Here is a 27,407-nt window from a genome sequence, read left to right as displayed (position 1 = left end):
CCTCTGCCATGTGAATCATGTTGAATCTGAGGGTTAGCTTTCTCTTTGTCTCTATCACAGCATTGACTGACTGAAAGATCAAAATCTGCTTTGCAAGCTGGTCTCATTCTTCCCTAATTTTCTGATGCTTCTTTCCAAATCCTGAGTCACATTTCTGTCTGCGTACTAATTCTCACCTATGGCCTGGTTTTCCCATAGCCTGTGAGTATGTATGATTCTTCAAGGTGTTCCAGGCAGGAGCTTTAAAATTCCTCTATAGTGTATTGTCTTTTCAACAAATGGTGCTGGCAAAATTGGATATACATAGGCAAAAGATGAACATTTACCTTTATTTCATACCATAAACAAAGATGAACTCTGAAAACATCATAGACCTAAATGTCAGAGCTAAGAACACCATTAAGAAAATTAAAGACAAGGCATAGAGTGCAAGAAAACAATTGTGAAACATAATATCTGATAAGAGTGTTTATTCAGAATATATAAAGAACTCCTGCAACTTAATAAGACAAATGACCCAATTTTTAAAATGGGTGAAAAATTAAACATACATTTGTGTGACTCACCAGTTCTACTCCTAGATATTTACTCAAGAGAAATGAAAATATATATCCATACAATACTTATGTGTGAATGATCACAGCAGCATTATTTGTCAAAGCCCCAAATTGGAAACAGTTCAAATATTTATCAACTGGTGAATAGATACACAAGATATAGTGTATCCATACAGTGGAATTCTACTCAGTAATAAAATGAATAAACTGCTGTATTAGTCAGCGATCCCTAGAGGGACAGAACTAATAGTATATATATATTATTAATTTTATATTTATAATAAAAGTATAAATATATATTAAAATATATTAATTAAAATATATTTTATAATTTTGTATATATATATATAGGAGTTTATTAAGTATTAACTTACACAATCACAAGGTCCCACAATAGGCTGTCTGCAAGCTGAGGAGCAAGGAGAGCCAGTCTGAGTCTCAAAACTGAAGAACTTGGAGTCCGATGTTTGAGGGTAGGTAGCATCCAGTATGGGAGAAAGATGTACTCTGGGACGGTAGGCCTGTTTTGCCTCTTCACGTTTTTCTGCCTGCTTTATATTCACTGGCTGCTGATTAGATGGTGCCCATCAGAGTAAGGGTGGGTCTGCCTTCCCCAGCCCACTGACTCAAATGTTAATCTCCTTTGCCAGCACCCTCCCAAACACACCATCAAAACTTTGTATCCATCAATTCAATCAAGTTGACACTCAGTATTAATCATCACAATTCCACCCCTTGCCAACTTGAACCCATACACGTCTCCTGAGATCATACATAATCTTCAAATAAAGACAATAATAAGGTCATAATTACGTCTAACGTAATGCAACTACCCTTTGTACAACCGGAAATGCAACAGTCCCCAACCCAAATACTATTACATAAAGTTAACAATACTTAAATGCTGATGTGAAGTCAATAAATCTTATTTGTCACATGATGAAGGAAAAGGAAATTAAATGAAGATATTTTCTTAGTACAAGTGTATACATTCACAAACATTTTTTTAACAAAAGAAGGAGGAAATACTCATGACAGTTACAGCCCTTGTTTCTGTCGCTGGTCACGTGGTCGCAGCTGGTATTGATGACTACCTTCTTCTACTACCTATTCTGTATTCCCTTTGCCTCCAACAAGTACCTCAGCACGCTGTCGTTTTTTTTCCTGGTAGAGTGAACCAAACCTTCATCGCTGTGGAGTCTGGACCATTTGTAGTTCTACCTGGATTGGACTGTTGTAGTTTCCCATTGACCTTAATCACAGGGCATGGTAATACTAAGAGAAGCCCTAATGGATCTCCTGTATTCCATGCATTCCTGTATCCTGTATGGATCTCCTGTGTTCCTATCTCCTTTATGGAGTAGTAAACTGATTTCATCTTGAGAGTCCTGTCAGTCACCCCAGCCAACACTGTAACTCCTTTCTTAGCCTGTTGACTTGAAGGTAGGAGGAGCCCAAAGTGAACAGATGGCAATTTTAACTTTCTGTTTAATGGAATCGTTGTTGTGTCTCCTGGTGGCAGCATTCCCTCTGGAACTAAGATCTCTAGACCAGCAGAATGTAAGGTCATGGGAACAGAAAGCACAAATTTTGCTAGTGGATCACTACGGTGGTGCCTCATCATCACTAATGATGAGTGGTGCCACTTCCACAACTACTGATACATGGACTAACATGGATAAACCTCAAAAACATTACATTAGTGAAAGAAGCTAGAGACAAGAGACTACTTATGACACGATTCTATTTATATGAAGTTTCCAGAAAAGGTAAAAGTATACAGATAGGAAGCAGATCAGTAGTTGCCTGTGGGTGAGAGCTGTGATTAACTGTATATGAGCATAGAATATGGAGGGAATTTTTCGGGTTGGTGTTACGAAAGTGTTCAAAACTGGATTGTGGTGATGATTATATAACTGTATAAACTTATTAAAAATTGATGAATTATACTCAAAATGGATGGATTTTATGGTATATAAATTGTACCTCAGTAAAGCTGTTTAAAAAATTATGCATAGTGCTTGGATTATGACACAGCCATGTAGTTTTTGCTTCATCTCACCCCAAGAAGATGATGTAGTTCTTTATCACTTGAATAGTATTTTTTGTATTATTATTATACTTTAAGTTCTAGGGTACATGTGCACAACGTGCAGGTTTGTTACATATGCGTACTTGTGCCATGTTGGTGTGCTGCACCCATTAACTCGTCATTTACATTAGGTATATCTCCTAATGCTATCCCTCCCCCACCCCACCCCACGACAGGCCCCGGTGTGTGATGTTCTCCTTCCTGTGTCCAAGTGTTCTCATTGATCAATTCCCACTTATGAGTGAGAACATGCAGTGTTTGGTTGTCTGTTCTTGCGATAGTTTGCTGAGAATGATGGTTTCCAGCTGCATCCATGGCCCTACAAAGGACATGAACTTACCCTTTTTTATGGCTACATAGTATTCCATGGTGTATATGTGCCATAGTTTCTTAATCTAGTCTGTCACTGATGGACATTTGGGTTGGTTCCAAGTCTTTGCTGTTGTGAATAGTGCCACAGTAAACACACGTGTGCATGTGTCTTTATAGCAGCATGATTTATAATCCTTTGGGTACATACCCAGTCATGGGATGGCTGAATCAAATGGTATTTCTAGTTCTAGATCCTTGAGGAATCGCCACACTGTCTTCCACAATGGTTGAACTAGTTTACAGTCCCACCAACAGTGTAAAAGTGTTCCTATTTCTCCACATCCTCTCCAGCACCTGTTGTTTCCTGACTTTTTAATGATCGCCATTCTAACTGGTGTGAGATGGTATCTCATTGTGGTTTTGATTTGCATTTCTCTGATGGTGAGTGATGAGCATTTTTTCATGTGTCTGTTGGCTGCATAAATGTCTTCTTTTGAGAAGTGTCTGTAAACATCCTTCACCCACTTTTTGATGGGGTTGTTTGTATTTTTCTTGTAAATTTGTTTGAGTTCTTTGTAGGTTCTGGATATTAGCCCTTTGTCAGATGAGTAGATTGCAAAAATTTTCTCCCATTGTGTAGGTTGCCTATTCACTCTGATGGTAGTTTCTTTTGCTGTGCAGAAGTTCTTTAGTTTAATTAGATCCCATTTGTCAATTTTGCTTTTGTTGCCATTGCTTTTGGTGTTTTAGACATGAAGTCCTTGCCCATGCCTATGTCCTGAATGGTATTGCCTAGGTTTTCTTCTAGGGTTTTTATGGTTGTAGGTCTAACATTTACGTCTCTAATCCATCTTGAATTAATTTTTGTATAAGATGTGAGGAAGGGATCCAGTTTCAGCTTTCTACATATGGCTAGCCAATTTTTCCAGCACCATTTATTAAATAGGGAATCCTTTCCCCATTTCTTGTTTTTCTCAGGTTTGTCAAAGATCAGATGGCTGGAGAGGTGCAGTATTATTTCTGAAGGAATAAACGTAATCCAGCATATCAACAGAACCAAAGACAAAACCACATGATTATCTCAATAGATGCAGAAAAGGCCTTGACAAAATTCAGCAGCCCTTCATGCTAAAAACTCGCAATAAATTCGGTACTGATGGAACGTATCTCAAAATAGTAAGACCTATTTATGACAAACCCACAGCCAATATTATACTGAAGGGGCAAAAACTGGAAGCATTCCCTTTGAAAACTGGCACAAGACAGGGATGCCCTCTCTCACCACTCCTATTCAACATAGTGTTGGAAGTTCTGTCCAGGGCAATCAGGCAGGAGAAGGAAATAAATGGTATTCAGTTAGGAAAAGAGGAAGTCAAATTGTCCCTCTTTGCAGATGACATGATTGTATATTTAGAAAACCCCATTATCTCAGTCCAAAATATCCTTCAGCTGATAAGCAACTTCAGCAAAGTCTCAGGATACAAAGTCAGTGTGCAAAAATCACAAGCATTCTTATACACCAATAACAGACAAACAGAGAGCCAATATCAGTGAGCTCCCATTCACAATTGCTTCAAAGAGAATAAAATACCTAGGAATCCAACTTACAAGGGATGTGAAGGACCTGTTCAAGGAGATCTAAAAACCACTGTTCAAGGAAATAACAGGACACAAACAAATGGAAGAATATTCCATGCTCATGGATAGGAAGAATCAATATCGTGAAAATGGCCATACTGCCCAAGGTAATTTATAGATTCAATGCCATCCCCATTAAGCTACCCATGACTTTCTTCACAGATTTGGAAAAAACTACTTTAAAGTTCATATGGAACCAAAAAAGAGCCTGCATTGCCAAGATAATCCTAAGCCAAAAGAACAAAACTGGAGGCATCACGCTACCTGACTTCAAACTATACTACAAGGCTACAGTAACCAAAATAGCATGGTTCTGGTACTTGAACAGTATTTCTCAAACTTTAAGGTGTATAAGAATCGCCCTAGGATTTTGCTAAAATGCTGATTAAGATTCAATAGGTCTGTGTCAGCGCCTACTATTTTGCTTTAAAAAAAAAAAAAAAATTTGTGTTAAGTTATTGAGGTACAGGTGGTATTTGGTAAATTTGTAAGTTCTTTAACAGCGATTTGTGAGATTTTGGTGCACCTATCACCTGAGCAGTATACACTGCACCCTATTTGTAATCTTTTATCCTTCGCCCCCTCCCACCCTTCCCCCAAAGTCCCCAAAGTCCACTGTAAAGTTCTTATGCCTTTAGATTTAGCTTTTTTTATTATTATTATTATTTTAAATTATTGCCTTAGGTTTCTGGGGAACGGGTGGTATTTAGTTATATGAGTGGGTTCTTTAGTGATGATTTGTGAGATCGTGGTGCACCCATCACCTGAGCAGTATACACTGAACCCAATTTGTAGTATTTTATCCCTTACCCAGCTCCTGCCCTTTCCTCTGAGTCCCCAAAGTCCATTGTATCATTCTTATGCCTTTACATCCTCATAGCTTAGCTCCCACTTATGAGTGAGAACATATGATGTTTGGTTTTCCATTCCTTAGTTACTTCACTTAGAATAATAATCTCCAGTCCCATCCAGGTTGCTGTGAATACCATTAATTCATTCATTTTTATGGCTGAGTAATATTCTGTTGTGTGTATATACCACAATGTCTTTATCCCCTTGTTGATTGATAGGCATTTGGGCTGGTTTCATATTTTTGCAATTGTGAATTGTGTTGCCATAAACATGCGTGTGCAAGTATCTTTTTCATATAATGACTTCTTTTCCTCTGGGTAGATACCAAGTAGTGGGATTGCTGGATCAAATGATAATTCTGCTTTTAAAGGAATCTCCACACTGTTTTCCATAGTGGTTTTACTAGTTTACATTCCTACTAGCAGCGTAGAAGTGTTCCCTTTTAACCACATCCACACCAACATCTATTACTTTTTGATTTTTTTATTATGGCCATTCTTGAAGGGCTAAGGTGGTATCGCATTGTGGTTTTGATTTACATTTCCCTGATCATTAGTGATGTTAAACATTTTTTTCATATATTTATTGGCCATTTGAATATCTTCTTTTGAGAATCTTCTATTCATGACCTTAGCCCACTTTTTGATGGAATTGTTTGTTTTTTTCTTGTTGATTTGTTTGAGTTGCCTCTAGATTCTGGATATTAGTCCTTTGTCAGATGCATAGATTGTGAAGATTTTCTCCCACTGTTTGGGTTGTCTGTTTATTCTGCTGACTCTTCCTTTTGCTGTGCAGAAACTCTTTAGTTTAATTAAGCCCCACCTATTTATCTTTGTTTTTGTTGCGTTTGCTTTTGGGTTCTTGGTCATGAAGTCTTTGCCTAAGCCAGTGTAAAGGTCTTTCTGATGTTATCTTCTAGAATTTTTATAGTTTCAGGTCTTAGATTTAAATCCTTGATCCATCTTGAGTTGATTTTTGTATAAGGTGAGAGATGAGGATCCAGTTTCATTCTCCTACAGGTGGCTTGCCAATTATCCCAGCACCATTTATTGAACAGGGTGTCCTTTTCTCACTTTATGTTTTTGTTGGCTTTGTCTAAGATAAGTTGGCTGTAAGTGTTTGAGTTTATTTCTGGGTTCTCTATTCTGTTCCATTGGTCTATATGCCTATTTTTATACCAGTACCATGCTGTTTTGGTGACTGTGGTCTTACAGTATAGTTTGAACTTATGATGTGATGCCCCCGGATTTGTTTTTTGTTTTTGTTTTTGTTTTTTGCTTAGTCTTGCTTTGGCTATGTGTGCTCTTTTTTTGGTTGCATGTGAATTTTAGGATTATTTTTTCTAGTTTTGTGAAGAGTGATGGTGGTATTTTAATGGGAACTAAATGCAAGCACATCCCATGCTCATAGATGAGTAGAATTAATATTGTGAAAATGATGATACTGCTAAAAGCAATCTACAGATTTTGCGTTTTTAACAAGCTCCAAAGTGATGTCAATGCTGCTGATATGAGAACCACACTTTGAATGGAAGGCATTAGAATTTGTTCATTAGAATCTCCTGGGGAGCTTTTAAAATAAAATTGATGCAGAGTTGTACCCAACAAATTAAATTAGAAATCTTTGGTGATACTTATGTGAAACTCAGTTAAGAGCCTTGACAAAATGGGATTCTTTCTACCATAGGGAGTCAGTAACAGACTTTGACCTATGTCTCCCTTACAGCCATCCCATAGTTTAGGTTATAACTGAAAACCCCCAAATTATGATCAGGATCTCTTGTGATAACCAGGACAAGAAACTAGAATGCTTTAAATATGATCTTTTTGAATATTCTCTTACACATTTCAACCCTTTAGTCCTGGCTAAGAATTGGAATACAGAAGAAAGGGAAACCTGGAGTGATTATGATAATAGCTAAAATCTATTGAACAATTATAATGTGCCATGCATTGTTCAAAATATTTCACATGCATTATCTTATTTTACCCTTACATTTTACCTTGTGAGGTAGGTACTATAATTTTCTCCCTATTATAGAATGAACAAAGTGTATAGAGAGGAGAAATGACTTGTTCAAAATCATATAGCTAGTAACTGGTCCAGTTGGGATTTGAAGCTAGACAGTGAGGCTCCAGGGTCCCAGAGAAGCTGACACCCACCAGTACCTGCTTCCTGTAGTCTATAGTCTGTTTCTGCCTGACCTTCTGCGACAAGTCCCTAACTGATCTTCTATCCTTGGGGAGTGGAGCTGGATGCTACCCAAATCTTCAAGGCCCTTGTGTTAGTCTCCTAAAACATACCCAAGCCTAATAAGAGTGTTTCTGTATCCTCTTGACACACTCTTGTCTTGCTTTCCAGGGGTCTGTTGATGTTAGAGGCTCCTCTGAGCTGTCTTATTCTGATTGCTTGAGCTGAAAGAGAAAGACCCAAGAAGCACATTTTTAAACCCCACTTTTTCTCTCTGAATGCTCTGGCCTCTTGGACCTGAGTTTTCTAGTGTCCTTAATCCTCATCCGAGTTCCTCTCCTCTCCTCGAAGATGGATATAGGAAAAACTGAATGTTAGACTGAAATTGAGCAGGATGTTTAACCAACTGACCATGTACTTAACCTCTGTTACCCTTTTTGTTTTTAATAGTGATTGAGTTTCATTGAAGCTTCCAGCAATTTGAGTGCCTTAAAAATTCTTTGTTAACATAATGCCTTTTGAATACTAAGTGTCAGGAAAGCCTATTTTTAATTTATCAATGGCACCCTTAGTCTTAATATGCTTAAGCATACTTTACTTTTGAGGGGAGAATTAATCTTTTATCACATGTACCATAGATGCTGTTGGTTTCATTGTTTTAGGAAAATGTTCTTATGATTGTTTTAGCATTAATGCTACTCACATACCTCTTTTTTCCAATATCTGTTCAGCATAGATAAGGAAGATACAAAAAGAGTCACCCATACTAAAAGCTAATGCCAAAGAGATGTAAGTTGCTATTGTTTGAAAAACTAACAAAGATGTTAAATTTATCAATTTCCTCTTGACTGTGAAGAAAGTGAATCTGAAATTAAGCATATGATGGAGAATATTTGGACTTTCTTTTATAAGCTGCATCTTTGGGAAACCATGAATAAAATTTAAGCACAATTACAGGAAGCTAATTTTATAAATGGAAATTTTTTGGAGGTGGGAGAGATAAAAGAGGAATTTTATTCTGCCATTCATTTAGAGCAGGGCTACTTAGAAATACAAAACACTGTCAGTGTTAACTTCTTTGAAGCACTGGGGCCTCAAGTTTTCACATGCTTAAGAGTCACTTGGGGGCTTGTTGAAAATACAGTTCCTTGGGCCCCACTCCTTTCAGCTCTAAGTTTTTCATATAATAAAACTTGGGATTGTAATATTCAAGTTATTAGTCATGATTCTCCACAGAAACAGAACCATTAGGAGATTGTCTGTATGTCTGTCTATATATCTTTCTAGACAATGTTGTAAGGAATTGGCTTACATGATTATAGAGACTGAGAAGTTCCAAGATCTCCATTTGGCAGTCTAGAGTCCCAGGAGAGCCAGTGGTATATAGTCTCAGTCCAAGTCTGAAGGCCTGAGAAGTACAAAAACTGATGGTGTAAATTTCAGTCCAAGTTTGAAGACCTGAGAACTGGGAGAACCAATGGTGAAAGTTCCAGTGCATGTCTGAATCAAAGGCAGGAGAAGACTGATCTCCTGCTTGGAAGATAGTCAGGCAGAGAGAGCACCAGTTCTCCCTTACACTGACTTTTTGTTCTGTTCAGGCCTTTGACAGACTAGATGAAGTTTCTCTCCATTGAAGAAGGCAGTCTGCTTCACTCAGTCTACTGATTCAGCTGTTAATATCATTCAGAAACTCTCTCACAGGAATACCCAGAATGTTTAACCAAATATTTGGGCACCCCATGACATAGTCAAGTTGATATAGAAAATTAACCATGGTACAGATCAAAGCTGAGTCACTGGTGTAAAAATGTGCCTCCTACCACTTCTTTAAAGAAAGACTTCATAAGACACATGAACTATATCAGAAAATAAAGCCACTAGTACAATGACATTTAAAAAATCAGTATATTAAAATGATACAAATATACCCTTTGTCTAAAAATAAAGTAGAAGTAAAAGGTATGATGGAGTACATGAAAAGAAGGAGAAAATGCATTTATTTATTTCAATATTTTCTACTAAGTGCCAGGGATTATTCTAGGTGCCAATGGGGAACTAAGTGGTTTTCTGGGTCATAAGACTTTTCAGTCTTATGAGACTGTCCGAGGCAAATCAGAATGGTTGGTTATTCTAAGGGAGAGGGAGAGAAGAGTTATTTTGAGAGGGGAAGACTGACAAACCAATATGTGAGTAAGTGTGTAATGTGATCAGTAGTGATAAGTGTTACGAAGAAAATCAAAGTGTGGTGAGATACAGAGAGGGACTAGGAGAGTTATTTAGGAGCCGTGCAATTAGATCTGATCACCTAGGGAATGAAGTAAGACGGAAAAGAAAAATAATGAGCTGAGGACTGAGATGAGGTAGGCTCAACCAAGTGACCAAGAGCCAATAGTAAGGAAGGAGGAAAGCCATGATAGTTGATACAAGAAGCAAATGAATGAATTGTTTCCAGAAGAATCATCAGTTGTGTCAGATGCTGCTAAAATGCTGGGATAATTCAGATTGACCATTTAATTGATAGGATGGTGACAATGAATGAGAGGGACAAAAACTTGATTACTGTGAGATCAAAAGAGAGTGGAAAATGTGTATATTAGCTTGCTGGGGCTGTTAGAACAAAGTACCACACACTGAGTGGCTTAAACAATAGAAATTTATGGTGTCACAGTTCTAGAGCCTGGAAGTCCAAGATCAAAGTGTTGGCAGGGCCATGTTTCTTCTAAAGTGCTGGGAAAGGATCTGTTCCAGGCCTCTTGCCTAACTTCTGGCAGTCTTTTTGGCAATCAAGTGTGCCTTGGCTTGTGCAGCATAACTCTAGTCATCACATGGCATTCTCCCTGTGTGTGCATGTCTGCTCCACCAGTTATGTTGAATTGGGAGCCCACTCCACTCCAGTACAACTTCATTCTAACTTAACTATTTACAACTATAGCTGCCCTGTTTCCAAATAAGATCACATTCTGAGGTACTGAGGTTTAAGATTTCAAAATATGAATCTTAAGGAGACATAATTCAACCCATAAAAATGTAGTATATCCATACAATGGAATATTTTTCAGCCTTGAAAAGTAAGGAAATTCTGACACATATTATGACATGGATGAACCTTGAAAACATTATGCTTGGTGAAAGAAGCCAGTCACAAATGGTCACAAATTGTGTAGTTCTTTTTATATGAAGTGTTCAGAATAGGAAAATCCAGATTGCCAGGCTTGGAGGCAGTGGGAAATAGGGGAATGACCGTTAATGGGCATGGGGTCTTTGTGGGGTGGTGAACATGTTCTGTAATTAGATATTGGTAATGGTGCATAACCTTGCGAATATACTGAACTGTACTCTTTGAAAGGGTGAATTTTATGGTATGTGAATTAAATGTCAATAAAAAATATATATATATTAGTTGGGTGTGATTGCTTACCCCTGTAATTCCAGCACTTTGGGAGGCCAAGGAGGCTGGACCACTTAAGGTCAGGAGTTTGAGACCAGCCTGGCCAACATGGTGAAATGCTGTCTCCACTAAAAATACAAAAAAACAAAACAACAACAACAACAACAACAACAAAAACTAGCTGGACGTGGTGATGCATGCCTGTAGTCCCAGCTACTGGGGAGGCTGAGGCAGGAGAATCAGTTGAACCTGGGAGGCGGAGGTTGCAGTGAGTCAAGATTGTGCCACTGCACTCCATCCTGGGCAACACGTGAGTCTCTGTCAAAACAAAACAAAACAAAACAAAACAAAGCAAAAAACCCAAAAGCCAAGCAAACAAATATGTGTGTGTGTGTGTGTGTGTGTGTGTGTGTGTGTGTGTGTGTGTATACACACAGAGGGAGGAGAGAAAGTAAAGAAGTGGAGGTAGCCAGTGTCAACATCTCTGAAGAAGTATAAAAACATGGGGTGATGAGAAGTGGATGTAGGGTCAAGAGATGACTTTTAAAATACAGGAATATTATAGCATGTTTGTATGCTGATTCAAACAATCTAACAGGGCAGGAAATAGTAATGATGAAAGGTGGGGCTGAGGGATTTTCAGGAGCCAAATCCTTGAGTTCACTGGACTATCACCTTGAATAACTTCATCAATGTCTTTTCCCTAGGTGACAGATCAGTCGGTGAAAGCATTTGCTGAACACTGTCCTGAGCTTCAATATGTAGGCTTCATGGGTTGTTCAGTCACTTCTAAAGGAGTCATTCACCTAACCAAGGTAGGTACTATGGCTGCTTTTCCTTGATATTTTTGAGTATCATACAGGTGATGAGCCGTAAATTTTTAAATTTACTTGAATAAGGGATAGTCAGACCATTATGGAAGTCTACTAGTGTTTGATAAAAGTTAGAATGAGTTGAAGAAAGCAATACCAAACTTACCCTTTCTGAAATGGAATACTCATTTAAACAAGAAGCTTTTTGCTTTTTCATTGCTAATGGCTATGAAATATATATCAAAGAAATATATGTGACCAGAATCATTTAAATGTTAATGTATTGTGCTTAGAAGATATTTTGATTGAATTTTAAGTGCTTATATATCACTAGATCCTATGAGTATTTGACTTTAAAAAGTGAATATGGTCAGTGCATATGATCAAGCTGAATATGTAAGGTGAAAAGAGAGGTCAATATATGACAAAAATTTACATTGTGGCTCAGAGAGTTCACTAATATAACAATTACATGAAATTTCATATTTTTAGAAATGATCAAACTGCCAGTTCTTAAGTAATCTCTCACTGATGTGTCATCTCTACTGCTTTCCAGAGCTTTAAAATGATTAGAAACCAATTCTTACATCTGTGTAATGGAAAAACTGGCTACTATAAAATTTACCTGTGTGTTATCTGAAATTTGTTACTATATGAATTTCAATTCTATCCTATAGTACTTAGGAAAATGAATGTGAGTCTTGCCTTTTCCAACTTATAGCTGAGCAATCTTTTCCTTCAACCTTCCTTCATTTCACAACTATTAGAAAGTTGCTGTATTGACAACACAATGATGAATAAAACTAGGTAAGATCCCAGGTCTCTTTCGGTTTGATGTCTTCGGATCACTTTGAGCTTACAGTTTAATGGCAAATAATGTCTTTCTTTACTCCCTAGGAAAAGAGTAAATGTATATGAGTTACCTAGGACTATGGTAGGGTCATACAGTGAATAGGACCCTGGGTGCCATTATAACCTCAGGTTGGATTATTGGGTCTATCAGTTAGCTAAGTGGGAAAATTATTTTTTAGGGTATTAAATAAGGTAATATATATAAGGTATTTGATTCAGAATAGAGACCACAGTAAATGCTAAGTAAACGTTAGCTATTAATATTAAAACAGATGTGCATTTCTCTGATGGCCAGTGATGATGAGCATTTTTTCATGTGTCTGTTGGCTGTATGAATGTCTTCTTTTGAGAAATGTCTGTTCATATCCTTTGCCCACTTTTTGATGGGGTGGTTTGTTTTTTTCTTGTAAATTTGTTTGAGTTCTTTGTAGGTTCTGGATATTAGCCCTTTGTCAGATGAGTAGATTGCAAAAATTTTCTCCCATTCTGTAGGTTGCCTGTTCACTCTGATGGTAGTTTCTTTTGCTGTGCAGAAGCTCTTTAGTTTAATGAGATCCCATTTGTCAATTTTGGCTTTTGCTGCCGTTGCTTTTGGTGTTTTAGACATGAAGTCTTTGCCCATGCCTATGTCCTGAATGGTACTACCTAGGTTTTCCTCTAGGATTTTTATGGTATTAGGTCTAACAATTTAAGGCTGGCCATCAGAGAAATGCAAATCAAAACCACAATGAGATACCATCTCACACCAGTTAGAATGGCGATCATTAAAAAGTCAGGAAACAACAGGTGCTGGAGAGGATGTGGAGAAATAGGAACACTTTTACACTGTTGGTGGGATTGTAAACTAGTTCAACCATTATAGAAAACAGTATGGCGATTCCTCAAGGATCTAGAACTAGATGTACCATATGACCCAGCCATCCCATTACTGGGTATATACCCAAAGGATTATAAATTATGCTGCTATAAAGACACATGCACACGTATGTTTATTGCAGCACTATTCACAATAGCAAAGACTTGGAATCAACCCAAATGTCCATCAGTGACAGATTGGATTAAGAAAATGTGGCACATATACACCATGGAATACTATGCAGCCATAAAAAAGGATGAGTTTGTGTCCTTTGTAGAGACATGGATGCAGCTGGAAACCATCATTCTTAGCAAACTATCACAAGAACAGAAAACCAAACACCGCATGTTCTCACTCATAGGTGGGAACTGAACAATGAGATCACTTGGACTCAGAAAGGGGAACATCACACACCGGGGCCTATCATGGGGAGGGGGGCGAGGGGAGGGATTGCACTGGGAGTTATACCTGATGTAAATGACGAGTTGATGGGTGCAGCACAGCAACATGGCACAAGTATACATATGTAACAAACCTGCACGTTATGCACATGTACCCTACAACTTAAAGTATAATAATAATAAATAAATTTAAAAAAAATTAAAAATAAATAAATAAATAAATAAATAAATAAAACAGATGTGGGCCAGGAGCAGTGGATCACCCCTGTAATCCTAGCACTTTGGGAGGCCAGGACAGGTGGATCGCTTGACGGCAGAGGTTCGAGATCAGCCTGGCCAATGTGATGAAACTCCATCTCTCCTAAAAGACAAAAATTACCTGAGCATAGTGGCATGGTGGCTGTAATTCCAGCTACTTGGGAGGTTGAGATGGGAGAATTACTTAAACCTGGGAGGCAGAGGTTGCAGTGAGCCGAGTTTGCGCCACTACACTCCAGCCTGGGCGACAGAGTGCAACTCCATCTCAAAAACAAAAAATAAACAAAAAACAGATGCCATAGTATCTAAATTGCTAGAAAATTAGTACAAAGTTTGATTTTAAGAAATCAAATCACTATTCTAGTCTAGTGTATCTGAAAGAGAGCCTGTGGTTATACTATGTCTTAAAGGACTGATTAACTTTAATTTTATTGTGAGGATCAGAGCCTAAAGCTAGAGGAGAGGATAGGCCTGTTATTCTCAATTATTGCTCTATCAGAACATCTTAGTGTAACCAAGACCATACAAGATCATATGTAACCATAATTTTTAATTCATTTCCTATAACCTTGGCCTGAACACTTGGTAGATGAATGTTTTTCTAGTCACATCTAATGCTGTTTATGGTGTAGAGTAAAAATGCCTTTGGTTGAACAGATTGTGCACAACAAGTGTTGTGATGGCCATATGTGGGCTTTTTATGATCACTTGAAATTGTACTCATTAAAGACAAAGCAAGACTTATTAGATCAGTAAGTGCTTCCCGGAATATTTTGAGATGGCCAAAAATTATGGTACACTGGTACTTAAAAGATCACAATTATTCTCTGTGATAAAATACAGCTATAGCAAATGTCTGCAGTGGAAAACTCAATTTGCTGAGATGGTTCTTCTGAAGATTATAGGCAAGGATTGCTGGTTTGGTCTATCAACAATCAGAATCTATTGGACTCATATTAGAGTTAGTCCACAAAGTTTTGAGGAACATCTTTGTTCTTCAAGAGAACCTTTCTTTGATGAGAAAACTGGTGTGTACAACTAAGCAATGAACGTTGCTTGGTTTTCTGGATTCAAGTAAAAAGAGGACATTTTATACATGCATCGGTTCTGCAAAGCTATTTTAATTGGTTTATCTCTTCAAAACCAAGGGTAGACTCAGTTTTTAATAAAATTAATGCTTTTAATTTTATGAGATTTGTGTTCTGGCAGTGTTTTCATACCAGCTACTAGGACATTCACAAAAATGTTTGCAATCATATAAACACCACTTAAAAAGTTGTATTTTCCTTTTCATCATAGTACATAATAAATAAGCAAGAAGATGTGAGATATAGAATATTGAGAGTTATCGGCCTAAATAGGTTTTTACATGATTTAGAAAATCTCTCTAACACATGATGTCACTAAATCTCTGGCTTTCTAAGTTTGCTAAGAGAGGCAAGGAGCATAAAATCTCTGTTCTTTAGTTTCCTGTCTTTGAAATTAATGTGCCTATATTAGATGATCTGTCTTCAGATCTGGAGTTTCTTGCACCTTGAATAATCTATGAATTTAGGAATCATTGGCCTAGAAGGGACTGTGGGGGGCTCTCATGGAAACTAAGACTCAAGTCTAATTTAGTAGGTTAGAAGGGAAGATTGGGGATTTGTGACATCTTAGATTTTTAAATCAAGGGCAAGAAAACAGAGGATTGGGAATAGATGGAAGGACATTGATATCCTCTTGTGGTTCCTTGGATTTAATTTTGTTTTGATTTCCTCAGGCTTGACTGGATTCCTATTTACTTTGTAATATTTACTGATAACACACTATTATTACTTAGATTCTGCTAATATCAAGCAATATTGGGCTAAGAAGCCTTTCTGAGCTGCTGTGACTGTGTAAATGAGAGTCCAGAATAACCAGACTGAATGTACACAGGTTGATAAGATAAAGTCAGATTTATGGGACTGTTTGGAAACTTAGAGGTCTATATTTAGGAAGCAAAGATAAGAATTTTTGAGGTCTACATTTAACAGTTAAGAGTATTAGTGACTTGTATGTGGCAGAATTGGGTCCACTCTAACACAAGTATGTTCTTTTCATTGTACTGTACCTACTATATAAATATAAATCTGTATATCTTGCTCTCTCTCCCACTTTTAAAAACAAGTTTGGCAAATGCAAATATATAGTTACCTTGAGTGTTTAGACTGTGGGATCTGCATGTCATTTGCTACTAAAGAGACTAGAAGGAACATGTCAAAGGACCCAAAAGCCAATGTGAAATGGCTCCTACTGACTTAGGCTGGGATATTTTGAGCATTGAAAAGGAAGATTCTGCAATGAATTAAAATAAATAAAATATATAAAAATGGGTTTATAATGATATAAGCAAAATGAAGCTGGACTTCTTCTGGCTTAGGTGGCATAACAGGGGCCAAATTTACTCTTTCCTGAAACAACTTTAAAAAAACAGACAAAATATAGGAAACAATGATTTTTAAGACACTGGATATCAGGCAACCAAGGACAATGATCCCTATGATATGGGAAACAGGCAAGAGGAGCTCTGTGATTGTCTCAGTTTACTGCATTGAGTTTCCAGACTTCAGCACAGGGAGGGGGTAAATCAGGTAACACACAGCAGACTGTCTGAGTTGAGAAAACAGAACAGAAAGGCCAGGGAGACCAAAACAGCCAGATTTCAGAGGACTGAATACAGGAGGGAACTGCATAGAGAATCCCAGGGATCGGTGGATGACCCTCCTTATGCATTCAATCCTAAATAACCCGTGAGTAAAGCCAAAATCAAAAGAGAAATTAGAAAGTATTTTGAAATGAATGAAAATGAAAACACAATGTATCAGATTTAGTGTGATGCTACGAACGTACTACTTAGATAAAAATAGTGAAACAAATACCAATACGAGAAAAAAGAAAGATTTCAATTATGACTTCAACTTCCATTTTATAAAATTTGAGAAAGAAGAGCAAATTAAATCCAAAGTAAACAAACAAACAAAAAAAAAGGTAAAGATTAAAGAGGAAATCAATGAAATGGAAAGCAAAAAGAAGAGAGGAAATTAATGAAACCAAAAGCTAGTGATTTGATAAGACAGATAAAATTGATAAATCTCAAAAAAAAATTGCCAATGTTGTAGCTCAGAGGGTTGACAAAACTACAGATACTACAGGTGTTAATAGGATAACAAGGGCATATTATTAACATCTTTTTTTTTTTTTTTTTTTTTTTTAGATAGAGTTTTGCTCTTGTTGCCCAGGCTGGAGTGCAATGGGATCTTGGCTCACTGCAACCTCTACCTCTCAGGTTCAAGCAATTCTCCCACCTCAGCCTCCCAAATATCTGGGACTACAGGCACCCGCCACCATGCCCAGCTAATTTTTTGTATTTTTAATAGAGACGGGGTTTCACCATGTTAGCCAGGCTGGTTTCGAACTCATGACCTCAGGTGATCCACCCACATCAGCCTCTCAAAGTGCTGAGATTACAGGTGTGAGCCACCACACCCGGCCAGTGAACATCTTTAGGCCTATCAATTCAACAATTTAGATGAAATGGAAAATTTATTTGAAAAACACAAACTACCAAAGCTCACTTAAGAAGAAATAGATAACTTGAATACCCCTGTATTTCTTAAAGAAATTGCATCTGTAGTTAAAAATTTTCCACTAATACTCCCATCCCAGATGACTTCACTGTTGAATTTTGCCAAATATTTAAGAAAGAAATAATACCAATTCAACACAAGTCTTCTAGAAAAGAGACTATTATTACCCATGTTAAAAAACTTGATAAAGACACTAAGTGAAGAAAATTGAACATCACTATTTTTCATGAACATAGATTCAAAAATTCTAAACAAAAGTTTGGAAAATCATGTCTAACAGTATTTTAAAGGGATAATTATGTCATGACCTAATAGAGTTTATCCCAGAAAAGCAAAGTTGGTTAGGCACTCAAAATAAATCAAAGCTAGGAAATCAATACACAAAAATCCATTGTATCTGTATAGCAGAGGAAACAACAGAGTGAAAAGACAACCTATGGAGTGGAAGAAAATATTTCCAAACCATATATCTGATAAGGAATTACTATCCAAAATATATAAGGGACTCGACTCAATAGTAAGAAAACAAATAACCTGATTGAAAACTGGGCAAAGTACCCAAATAGACATTTTTCAAAAAGAGACATACATGTCGCCAGCAAGTATATGAAAAAAAATGCTCAGTGTCACTAATCATTAGGGAAATGCAAATTAAAACCACAATGAGATATCACCTTACACTTGTCAGAATGGCTATTATTAAAAAGAGAAAAGATAACAAGTTTTGGTGAGGATGTAGGAAAAGGGGAGCTCTTGAACATTGTTGGTAGAAATGTAAATTAGCATAGCCATTGTAGAACACAGTATGGAAGTGACTTAAAAAAATTAAAAATAGAACTACCGTATGTGCCAGCAATAGTACTGCTGGGATTATATATCCAAAGGATATAAAATCAGTATGTTGAAGAGATGTCTGCACTCTTACTTTCATTGCAGCACTATTCACAATAGCCAAAGTTGATATGGAATGTCCATCAAAGGATAAATGGATAAAGAAAATGTAGACCAGGCGCGGTGGCTCACGCCTGTAATCTCAGCACTTTGGGAGGCTGAGGCGAGCAGATCACGAGGTCAGGAGATCGAGACCATCCTGGCTAACACGGTGAAACCCTGTCTCTACTAGAAAAATACAAAAAAATTAGCTGGGCGTGGTGGCAGGCACCTGTAGTCCCATCTGCTAGGGAAGCTGAGGCAGGAGAATGGCGTGAACCTGGGAGGTGGAGCTTGCAACACTCCAGCCTGGGTGGCAGAGCGAGACTCTGTCTCAAAAAAACAAAACAAAAAAAAAAAAAAAAAAAAGAAAAGAAAAGAAAATGTGGTATATACACACAATGGAATATTATTCAGCCTTAAAAAGAAGGAAATTTCTGTCATTTGCAACAACATGGATGAACCTGTGGGGAGATTATGTTAAGTAAAATAAGCCAGGCGCAGAAAGACAAGTGCTGAATGGTCTTACATGTGGAATCTAACAAAGTCAGACTCATAGAATCAGATTAGAATGGTGGTTACCAGATGCTAAAGGGAGGGAAGGGATTGAGGAGGTGGTGGACAAAGAATACAAAATTTCAGTTAGGCAGGAAGAATAAGCTCAAGAGATCTATAGTACATCATAGAGACTATAGTTAGTAACTATATTGTATACTTGAAAATTGCTGAGAGAATAAATTTTAAGTGGTCGACCACAAATAGTATGACATTGAAACAGACTTTTGTTGTCTGAGATAATGCCCAGAGTTCTTGTCCTACCTCCAAGATGATTAAGGAGCATGGACACAAAGGTGAGGTTGGAGCAAAAGTTTAATAAGCAAAAGAAGAAAGCTCTCTGCCAGCAGAGAGGGGATCCGGAATGGGAGTATCCACTGTGGGGCTGGGGTCCAGGGTTTCTATGGACTGGGAAGGGGAAGGAATGTGCTTTGTCTGCAGGCTGTCTTGGCGAATGCGTGACTCAGCTTGGCCTGGGACCAATCAGGGGCTGAGGTGATGATTCATAGAGGCCGGACTTACAGTCCAAATAAAGGAAAGTAGAGCGCTCACTGGAACCCACTGGAGCCCACTGTGCCCGTGCCCACGAAAGGAGAAGAAACTTTTTCTGGGAGCCCACTGACTACACAAAGGACAAAGGCATTTTTGTGCCAGGCCTTGTTCCCTTATCTAAGTGAGCTGGAGGTTTGTGCAAGTTTGTATCCAAATGGACTGGAGGTTTTTCTGTCTGTGCAGCCGTGGGCATGTCTCTAAGTACAGCATCCCTTGCTAGTTCCTTTATTGGTGCCTGCCGCTTGAATTTTTTCCCGGGCTGCTTTTTATGTTATGTGGGGATGAGGCACTGACTCATAGGCTGGGGGCTCTCTGGGACCCTTCCCTTGTTATCTACCTAAGGGAAGCTAACTAACTCCTTTCAGTATGTGAGGTAAGGCATATATTAATTATCTTGATCTGGCTATTGCACAGTGTATACTTATATCAAAACATCATGCTGTACACCATAAATATATACAAATTTTGTCAGTTAAAAAATTAAAAAGATTTATTTTAAAAGAAGCATTAAAAAGTTTTATTTTTATATGCTGGCAATGAATAATCTGCAGATGAAATAAAGAAAAACCTTTCATTTACATTATTATCAAAAATAATAAAACATTTACAAATACATTTAACCAAGGATATGAAGACTTGTACACTGAAACCCACAAAACATTACCGAAAGGAATTAAAGAACACCTACATAATGAAAAGGCATCCACTATTCATCTTAAAATACTTAATATTGTTAAGATGGCAGTATTACTCAAAGCACTTTATAGAGTCAGTTGAATCTCTATAAAAATCTCAGCAGCTTTTCTTAATGGAAAATCTGATATTGAAATTGTTATTGAATTGCAGGACAACTCAAGAGCCATAACTATCTCAAAAAAGAAAAACAATGTTGGAGGACTCATATGTCCAAATTTTAAAACTTACTACAGAGCTATAAGAATCAAAACAGTAAGGTACTGTTCAGTATGTGAGGTAAGGCATATATTAATTATCTTGATCTGGCCATTCCACAATGTATACTTATATCCAACATGTAAGGATAGACATGTAGGTCAATGGAAAAGGATTGAGAGTCCAGAAATAAACTCACACATCTATGTCCTATTAATATTTGAAAAGGTGCTAAAACCATTCAATGGGAAATGAAGAGTCTCTTAAGAACATAGTGCTAGGATATCTGGATATCCATATGGAAAAGAGTGAAATTAGACCCCTACCTCAGACCATATATAAAAATTAACTAAAACATGGTTCAAATACCTAAATGTAGGAGTTAAAACTATGAAACACGTAGAAGAAACCATGGGAGAAATCTTCATGACCTTGAATTCAGTAACGGATTCTTAGATATGACACCAAAAGCATGAGCAACAGAAAAAAAAAGATAAATTGTACTTTATCACAATTAAAAATTCAAAGGATACTGTCAAGAAATTGAAGAGGCAATCGACAGAATAGGAGAAAATATTTGCAAATCACATATCTGGTAAGTGTCTTGAATATATAAATAACTCATATCTTAGTAACAAAAGGCCTAATTTTTAAAAATGTGCAAAAGACTTGAATAGATATTTCTCCAAAGAAGATATGCTTGGCTGGCAAGCACATGAAAAGCTGCTCAACATTATTAGTTATGCAAATGAACTGGGAAATGCAAATAAGAAACCCCAGTGAGGTACAGCTTCACACCTACTAGGATGGTTGTAATAAAAAAAAAATGGGCAATAGCAAGTGTTGACAAAGTAGTGGAGAAATTAGAACCTTTGTATATTAATGGCGGAGATATAAAATTATGCAGTTTCTATGGAAAACAGTTTGGCAGTTCCTCAAAAGTTTAAATATAGAATTACCATATGATCCAGAAATTTCAATCCTAAGTATAGAATCAAAATAATTAAAAACAGAATTCAAAGACAAACTTGTACATGAATGCCCATAGCAGCAATATACACAACAGCTAAAATGTGGGAACAATGTAAATGCCTATCACCTCATGTATGTATAACCAGAATGTGGTATGTTCATACAGTGGAACATTATTCAGCCTTGAAAAAGAATGATGTTCTGAAATATGCTATAATATAGCTGTAACATGGCCTTGGAATCATTATGATAAAGAAGATAGCTACAAAGGCTATTTTTCTGTATGATTTGTTTATATGAAATGTCCAGAATCTGCCCATGTATACTGGGTTTCTTTTCAGTCTAATGAAAATGTTCTGAAATTAGATATTGGTGATGGTTGCACAAGTCACTCAATGTACTAAAAACCGTTGAACTATATAATTTATGAGGATGACTTTTATAGGAAATAAATTTTATATCAATAAAAAAGTTCTAGAAGAACAGATAGAAAACTTTTGTGATATTGGGTTAGACAAAGATTTCTAAAATAGGATACCAAAAGCATGATCAAAATTAATAAATTGGGCTGGATGCAGTGGCTCGCACCTGTAATCCCAGCACTTTGGGAGGTCAAGGTGGGCGGATCACGAAGTCAGGAGTTTAAGACCAGCATGGCCAATATGCTGAAACCCTGTCTCTACTAAAAATATATTTTTAAAATTATCTGGGCGTGGTGACATGTGTCAGCCTTACTTGGGAGGCTGAGGCAGGAGAATCTCTTGAATCCAGGAGGCAGAGGTTGCAGTGAGCTAAGATTGAGCCACTGCATTCCGGCCTGGGTGACAGAGTGAGACTCTGTCTCAAAAAAAAAAAAAAAGTCAGTAAGTTTACAAATTAATAAATTACTCTTTATGAAGATTAAAATATTCTGCTCTTTGACATATACAGTAGTTTCCCCCTTATCCTTGTGAGATATATTCCACAACCCCCAGTGGATGCCTTAAACCATGAATTAGTACCAAGCCTTTCGTATGCTATGATTTTTCTTACAGTACATACCTATGATAAAGTTTAATTCATCAATTAGGCACAATATGAGATTAATAACAATGGCTAATAATAAAATAGAACAATTATAACAATATACGGTGATAAAAGTGATGTGAGTGTGGTCTCCCCACCCCTTCAAAATATCTTCTGGAACTGTACATTGGGTAACCGATACCACTCATGGAAAGTGAAACTGCAGATAGGGGAGAGGGACTCCTGTGCTGTTAAGCAGAGAAACCCCAGATTGGGAAAAATAATTGAAAGCTGTATATCTGATAAACTATGTCTAGAATATGTTAAGAACTGTCAAAACTCAATAAGAAAAATAAGCACATGAAAAGATGTTCAGTAGCATTAGGGATTAGGGACATGCAAATTAAACCTATAGCAAAATACCACCACACACATATTACATTGGCTAATATTAAAAACACTTGCCATAGATTACTGGCAAGATGGCCGAAAAGGAACAGCTCTGGTCTGCAGCCCCAGCGAAACTGACGCAGAAGGCAGGTGATTACTGCATTTCCAACTGAGGTACCTGGTTCATCTCATTGGGACTGGTTGGACAGTGGCTGCAGCCCACAGAGGGCAAGCTGAAGCAGGGTGGGGTGTTGCCTCACCTGGGAAGCACAAAGGGTTGGGGAATTTTCTCCCCTATCCAAGGGAAGCCATGAAGGTCTGAGCCTGAGGAACTCTAGCACAGATACTGCACTTGTCCCACAGTCTTTGCAGTCAGCAAACCAGGAGATTCCCTGTGGTGCGTATGCCACCCAGGCTCTGGGTTTCAAGCACAAAACTGGGCGGCCATTTGGGCAGACACCGAACTAGCTGCAGGAGTTCTTTTTTCCATACCCCAGTGGGGCCTAGAACACCAACGAGACAGAACCGTTCACTCCCCTGGAAAGGGGTGCTGAAGCCAGGGGTTCAAGTGGTCTGGCTTGGCGGGTCCCACCCCCATGGAGCCCAGGAAACTAAGATCCCCTGGCTTGAAATTCTCACTGTCAGCACAGCAGCAGTCTGCTGTGGCTTGAGCTTGCTCGGGGGAGGGGCTCATGCCATTGCTCTGGCTTGAGTAGGCAGTTTTAAGCTCACAGTGTAAACAAAGCCACTGAGAAGTTCAAACTGGGCAGAGCCCACTGCAGCTCAGCAAGACCACTGCAGCCAGATTGCCTCTCTAGATGGCAGGGCATCTCTGAAATGAAAGGCAGCAGCTCCTGTCAGGGACTTATAGATAAAACCCCTATCTCCCTGGGACAGAGCACCTGGAGAAAGGAGCGACTGTGGGTGAAGATTCATCAGACTTAAACATTCCTGCCTGACAGCTCTGAAAAGAGCAGTGTACCTCCCAGCACAGCATTCAACCTCTGCTAAGGATCAGACTGCCTCTTCAAGTGGGTCCCTGACTCCTGTGTATCCTGACTGGGAGACACTTCCCACTAGGGGCTGACAGACACCTCACACAGGAAAGCTCTGGCAGGCATCTGGCAGGTGCCCCTCTGGGACGAAGCTTCCAGAGGAAAGATCAGGCAGCAATCTTTGCTGTTCAGCCTCTGCTGGTGATATTCAGGCAAACAGGGTCAGGAGTGGACCACCAGCAAACTCCAGCAGACCAGCAGCAGAGGAACCTGACTGTCAGAAGGAAAAGTAACAAACAGAAAGGAATAGCACATCCACTCAAAGACCCCATCCGAAGGTCATGAAAATCAAAGACCAAAGGTAGATAAATCCACAAAGATAGGGAGAAACCAGCACAAAAAGGCTGAAAATTCCAAAAAGCAGAATGCCTCTTCTCCTCCAAAGGATCACAACTCCTTGCCAGCAAGAGAACAAAACTGGACGGAGAATGTGTTTGACGAATTGACAGAAGTAGGCTTCAGAAGGTTGGTAGTAACAAACTCATCCGAGCTATCGGAGCAGGTTCTAAACCAATGCACGGAAGCTAAGAACCTTGAAAAAAGGTAGACGAATCGCTAACTGGAATAATCAGTGTAGAGATAAATGTAAATGACCTGATGGAGCTGAAAAACACAGCACGAGAACTTCGTGAAGCATACACAAGTTTCAGTAGCTGAATTGATCAAGTGGAAGAAAGGATATCAGTGATTGAAGATCAACTTAATGAAAGAAAGAGAGAAGACAAGATCAGAGAAAAGAATAAAAAGGAATGAACAAAGCCTCCAAGAAATATGGAACTGTGTGTAAAGACCAAATCTATGTTTGATTGATGTACCTGAAGGTGACAGGGAGAATGAAACCAGTTGGAAAACACCCTTCGGGATATTATCCAGGAGAACTTCCCCAACCTAGCAAAACAGGCCAACATTCAAATTCAGGAAATGCAGAGAACACCACAAAGATACTCCTCGACAACAGCAACCCCAAGACACATAATCATCAGATTCACCAACGTTGAAATGAAGGAAAAAATGTTAAGGGCAGCCAGAGAGAAAGGTCAGGTTACCCACAAAGGGAAGCCCATCAGACTAACAGTGGATCTTTCTGCAGAAACCCTACAAGCCACAAGAGAGTGGAGGCCAATATTCAACATTCTTAAAGAAAATAATTTACCACCCAGAATTTCATATCTGCCAAACTAACCTTCATAAGCGAACTAGAAATAAAATCCTTTACAGACAAGCAAATACTGGGAGATTCTGTCACCACCAGGCCTGCCTTACAAGAGGTCCTGAAAGAAGCACTAAACATGGAAAGGAGAAACTGGTACCAGCCACTGCAGAAATTCTTTACCAAATTGTAAAGAACATCGACACTATGAAGAAACTCCATCAACTAATGGGCAAAAGAACCAGCTAGCATCATAATGACAGGATCAAATTCACACATAACAATATTAACCTTAAATGTAAATGGGCTAAATACCCCAATTAAAAGACACAGACTGGCAAGTTGGATAAAGAGTCAAGACTCATCAGTGTGCTGTATTCAGGAGACCCATCTCACGTGCAAAGACACACATAGCCTCAAAATAAAGGGATGGAGGAATATTTATCAAGCAAATGGAAAGGAAAAAACAAAACAAAACAAAAGCAGGAGTTGCAATCCTAATCTCTGTTAAGACAGACTTTAAATCAACAAAGACCAAAAGAGACAAAGAAAGACATTAAATAATGGTAAAGGGACCAATGCAGCAAGAAGAACTAACTATCCTAAATATATATATGCTATGCACCCAATACAGGAGCACCTAGATTCATAGAGCAAGTCTTAGAGGCCCACAAGGAGACTTAGACTCCCACACAATAATAGTGGGAAACTTTAACACCCCACTGTCAATATTAGACAGATCAACGAGACAGAAAATTTGCAGAGATACTCAGGACTTGAGTACTCTGGATGAAGAGGACCTAATAGACATCTACAGAGCTCTCCACCCCAAATCAACAGAATATACATTCTTCTCAGCACCTCATTGCACTTATTCTAAAATCGACCACATAATTGGAAGTAAAACACTCTTCAGCAAATGCAAAAGAACAGAAATCATAACAAAGAGTCTCTCACACCACAGTGCAATCAAATTAGAACTCAGGATTAAGAAACGCACTCAAAACCGCACAACTACGTGGAAACTGGAAAACCTGCTCCTGAATGACTACTAGGTAAATAACAAAATGAAGGCAGAAATAAACATGTTCTTTGAAACAAATGAGAACGAAGACACAACATACCAGAATCTCTGGCACACCTTTAAAGCAGTGTGTATAGGGAAATTTATAGCACTAAATACCCGCAAGAGAAAGCAGGAAAGATCTAAAATTGACACACTAACATCAAAATTAATAAAACCAGAAAAGCAGCAGCAAACAAATTCAAAATCTAGCAGAAAACAAGGAATAACTAAGATCAGAGCAGAACTGAAGGAGATAGAGACATGAAAAAAAACCTTCAAAAAATCAATGAATCCAGGAGCTGGTTTTTTGAAAAGATCAACAAAATAGATAGACCATTAGCCAAACTAATAAAGAAGAAAAGAGAGAAGGATCAGATAGATGCAATAAAAGATGATATAGGGAATATCAGCACTGATACCACAGAAATACAAACTACCATCAGAGAATACTATAAACACCTCTATACAAATAAGCTAGAAAATCTAGAAGAAATGGATAAATTCCTGGACACACATACCCTCCCAAGTCTAAATGAGGAAGAAACCAAATTCCTGAATAAACCAATAACAAGTTCTGAAATTGAGGCAGTAATTAATAATCTGCCAACCAAAAAAAAAGTCCAGGAGCAGATGGATTCACAGCAGAATTATACCAGCGGTACAAAGAGGAGCTAGTACCATTTCATCTGAAACTATTCCAAACAGTAGAAAAAGAGGGAATCTTCCTTAACTCATTTTATGTGGCCAGCATCATCCTGATACCAAAACCTGGCAGAGACACAACAAAAAAAAGAAAATTTAGGCCAGTATCCCTGATTAACATCGATGAGAAAATCCTCAATAAAATACTGGCAAACCGAATCCAGAAGCACATCAAAAAGCTTATCCACCACGATCAAGTCAGCTTCATTCCTTGGATGCAAGCCTGGTTCAACATACGAAAATCAATAAATGTAATTCATCACATAAACAGAACCAATGACAAAAAACACATGATTATCTCAGTAGATGCAGAAAAGGCC

The 27,407-nt window shown here is 38.0% G+C and overlaps 1 protein-coding gene across 2 annotated transcripts in view; it reads left to right on the top strand.

Moving 5' to 3' along the window:
• Positions 1-27,407, top strand: part of FBXL17 (F-box and leucine rich repeat protein 17) — a 545,014-nt gene that overhangs the window by 167,289 nt on the left and 350,318 nt on the right. For both annotated transcript variants that reach the window (XM_015140531.3, XM_078005091.1), the window contains exon 5: positions 11,737-11,844. In XM_015140531.3, coding sequence (XP_014996017.3) covers positions 11,737-11,844 — 108 coding nt within the window. The remainder of the gene's footprint in view (positions 1-11,736; positions 11,845-27,407) is intronic.

This window comes from Macaca mulatta, chromosome 6 (assembly GCF_049350105.2).
Source record: "Macaca mulatta isolate MMU2019108-1 chromosome 6, T2T-MMU8v2.0, whole genome shotgun sequence".
Taxonomy (NCBI): domain Eukaryota; kingdom Metazoa; phylum Chordata; class Mammalia; order Primates; family Cercopithecidae; genus Macaca; species Macaca mulatta.
This window is presented reverse-complemented; position numbering and strand designations above follow the sequence as displayed.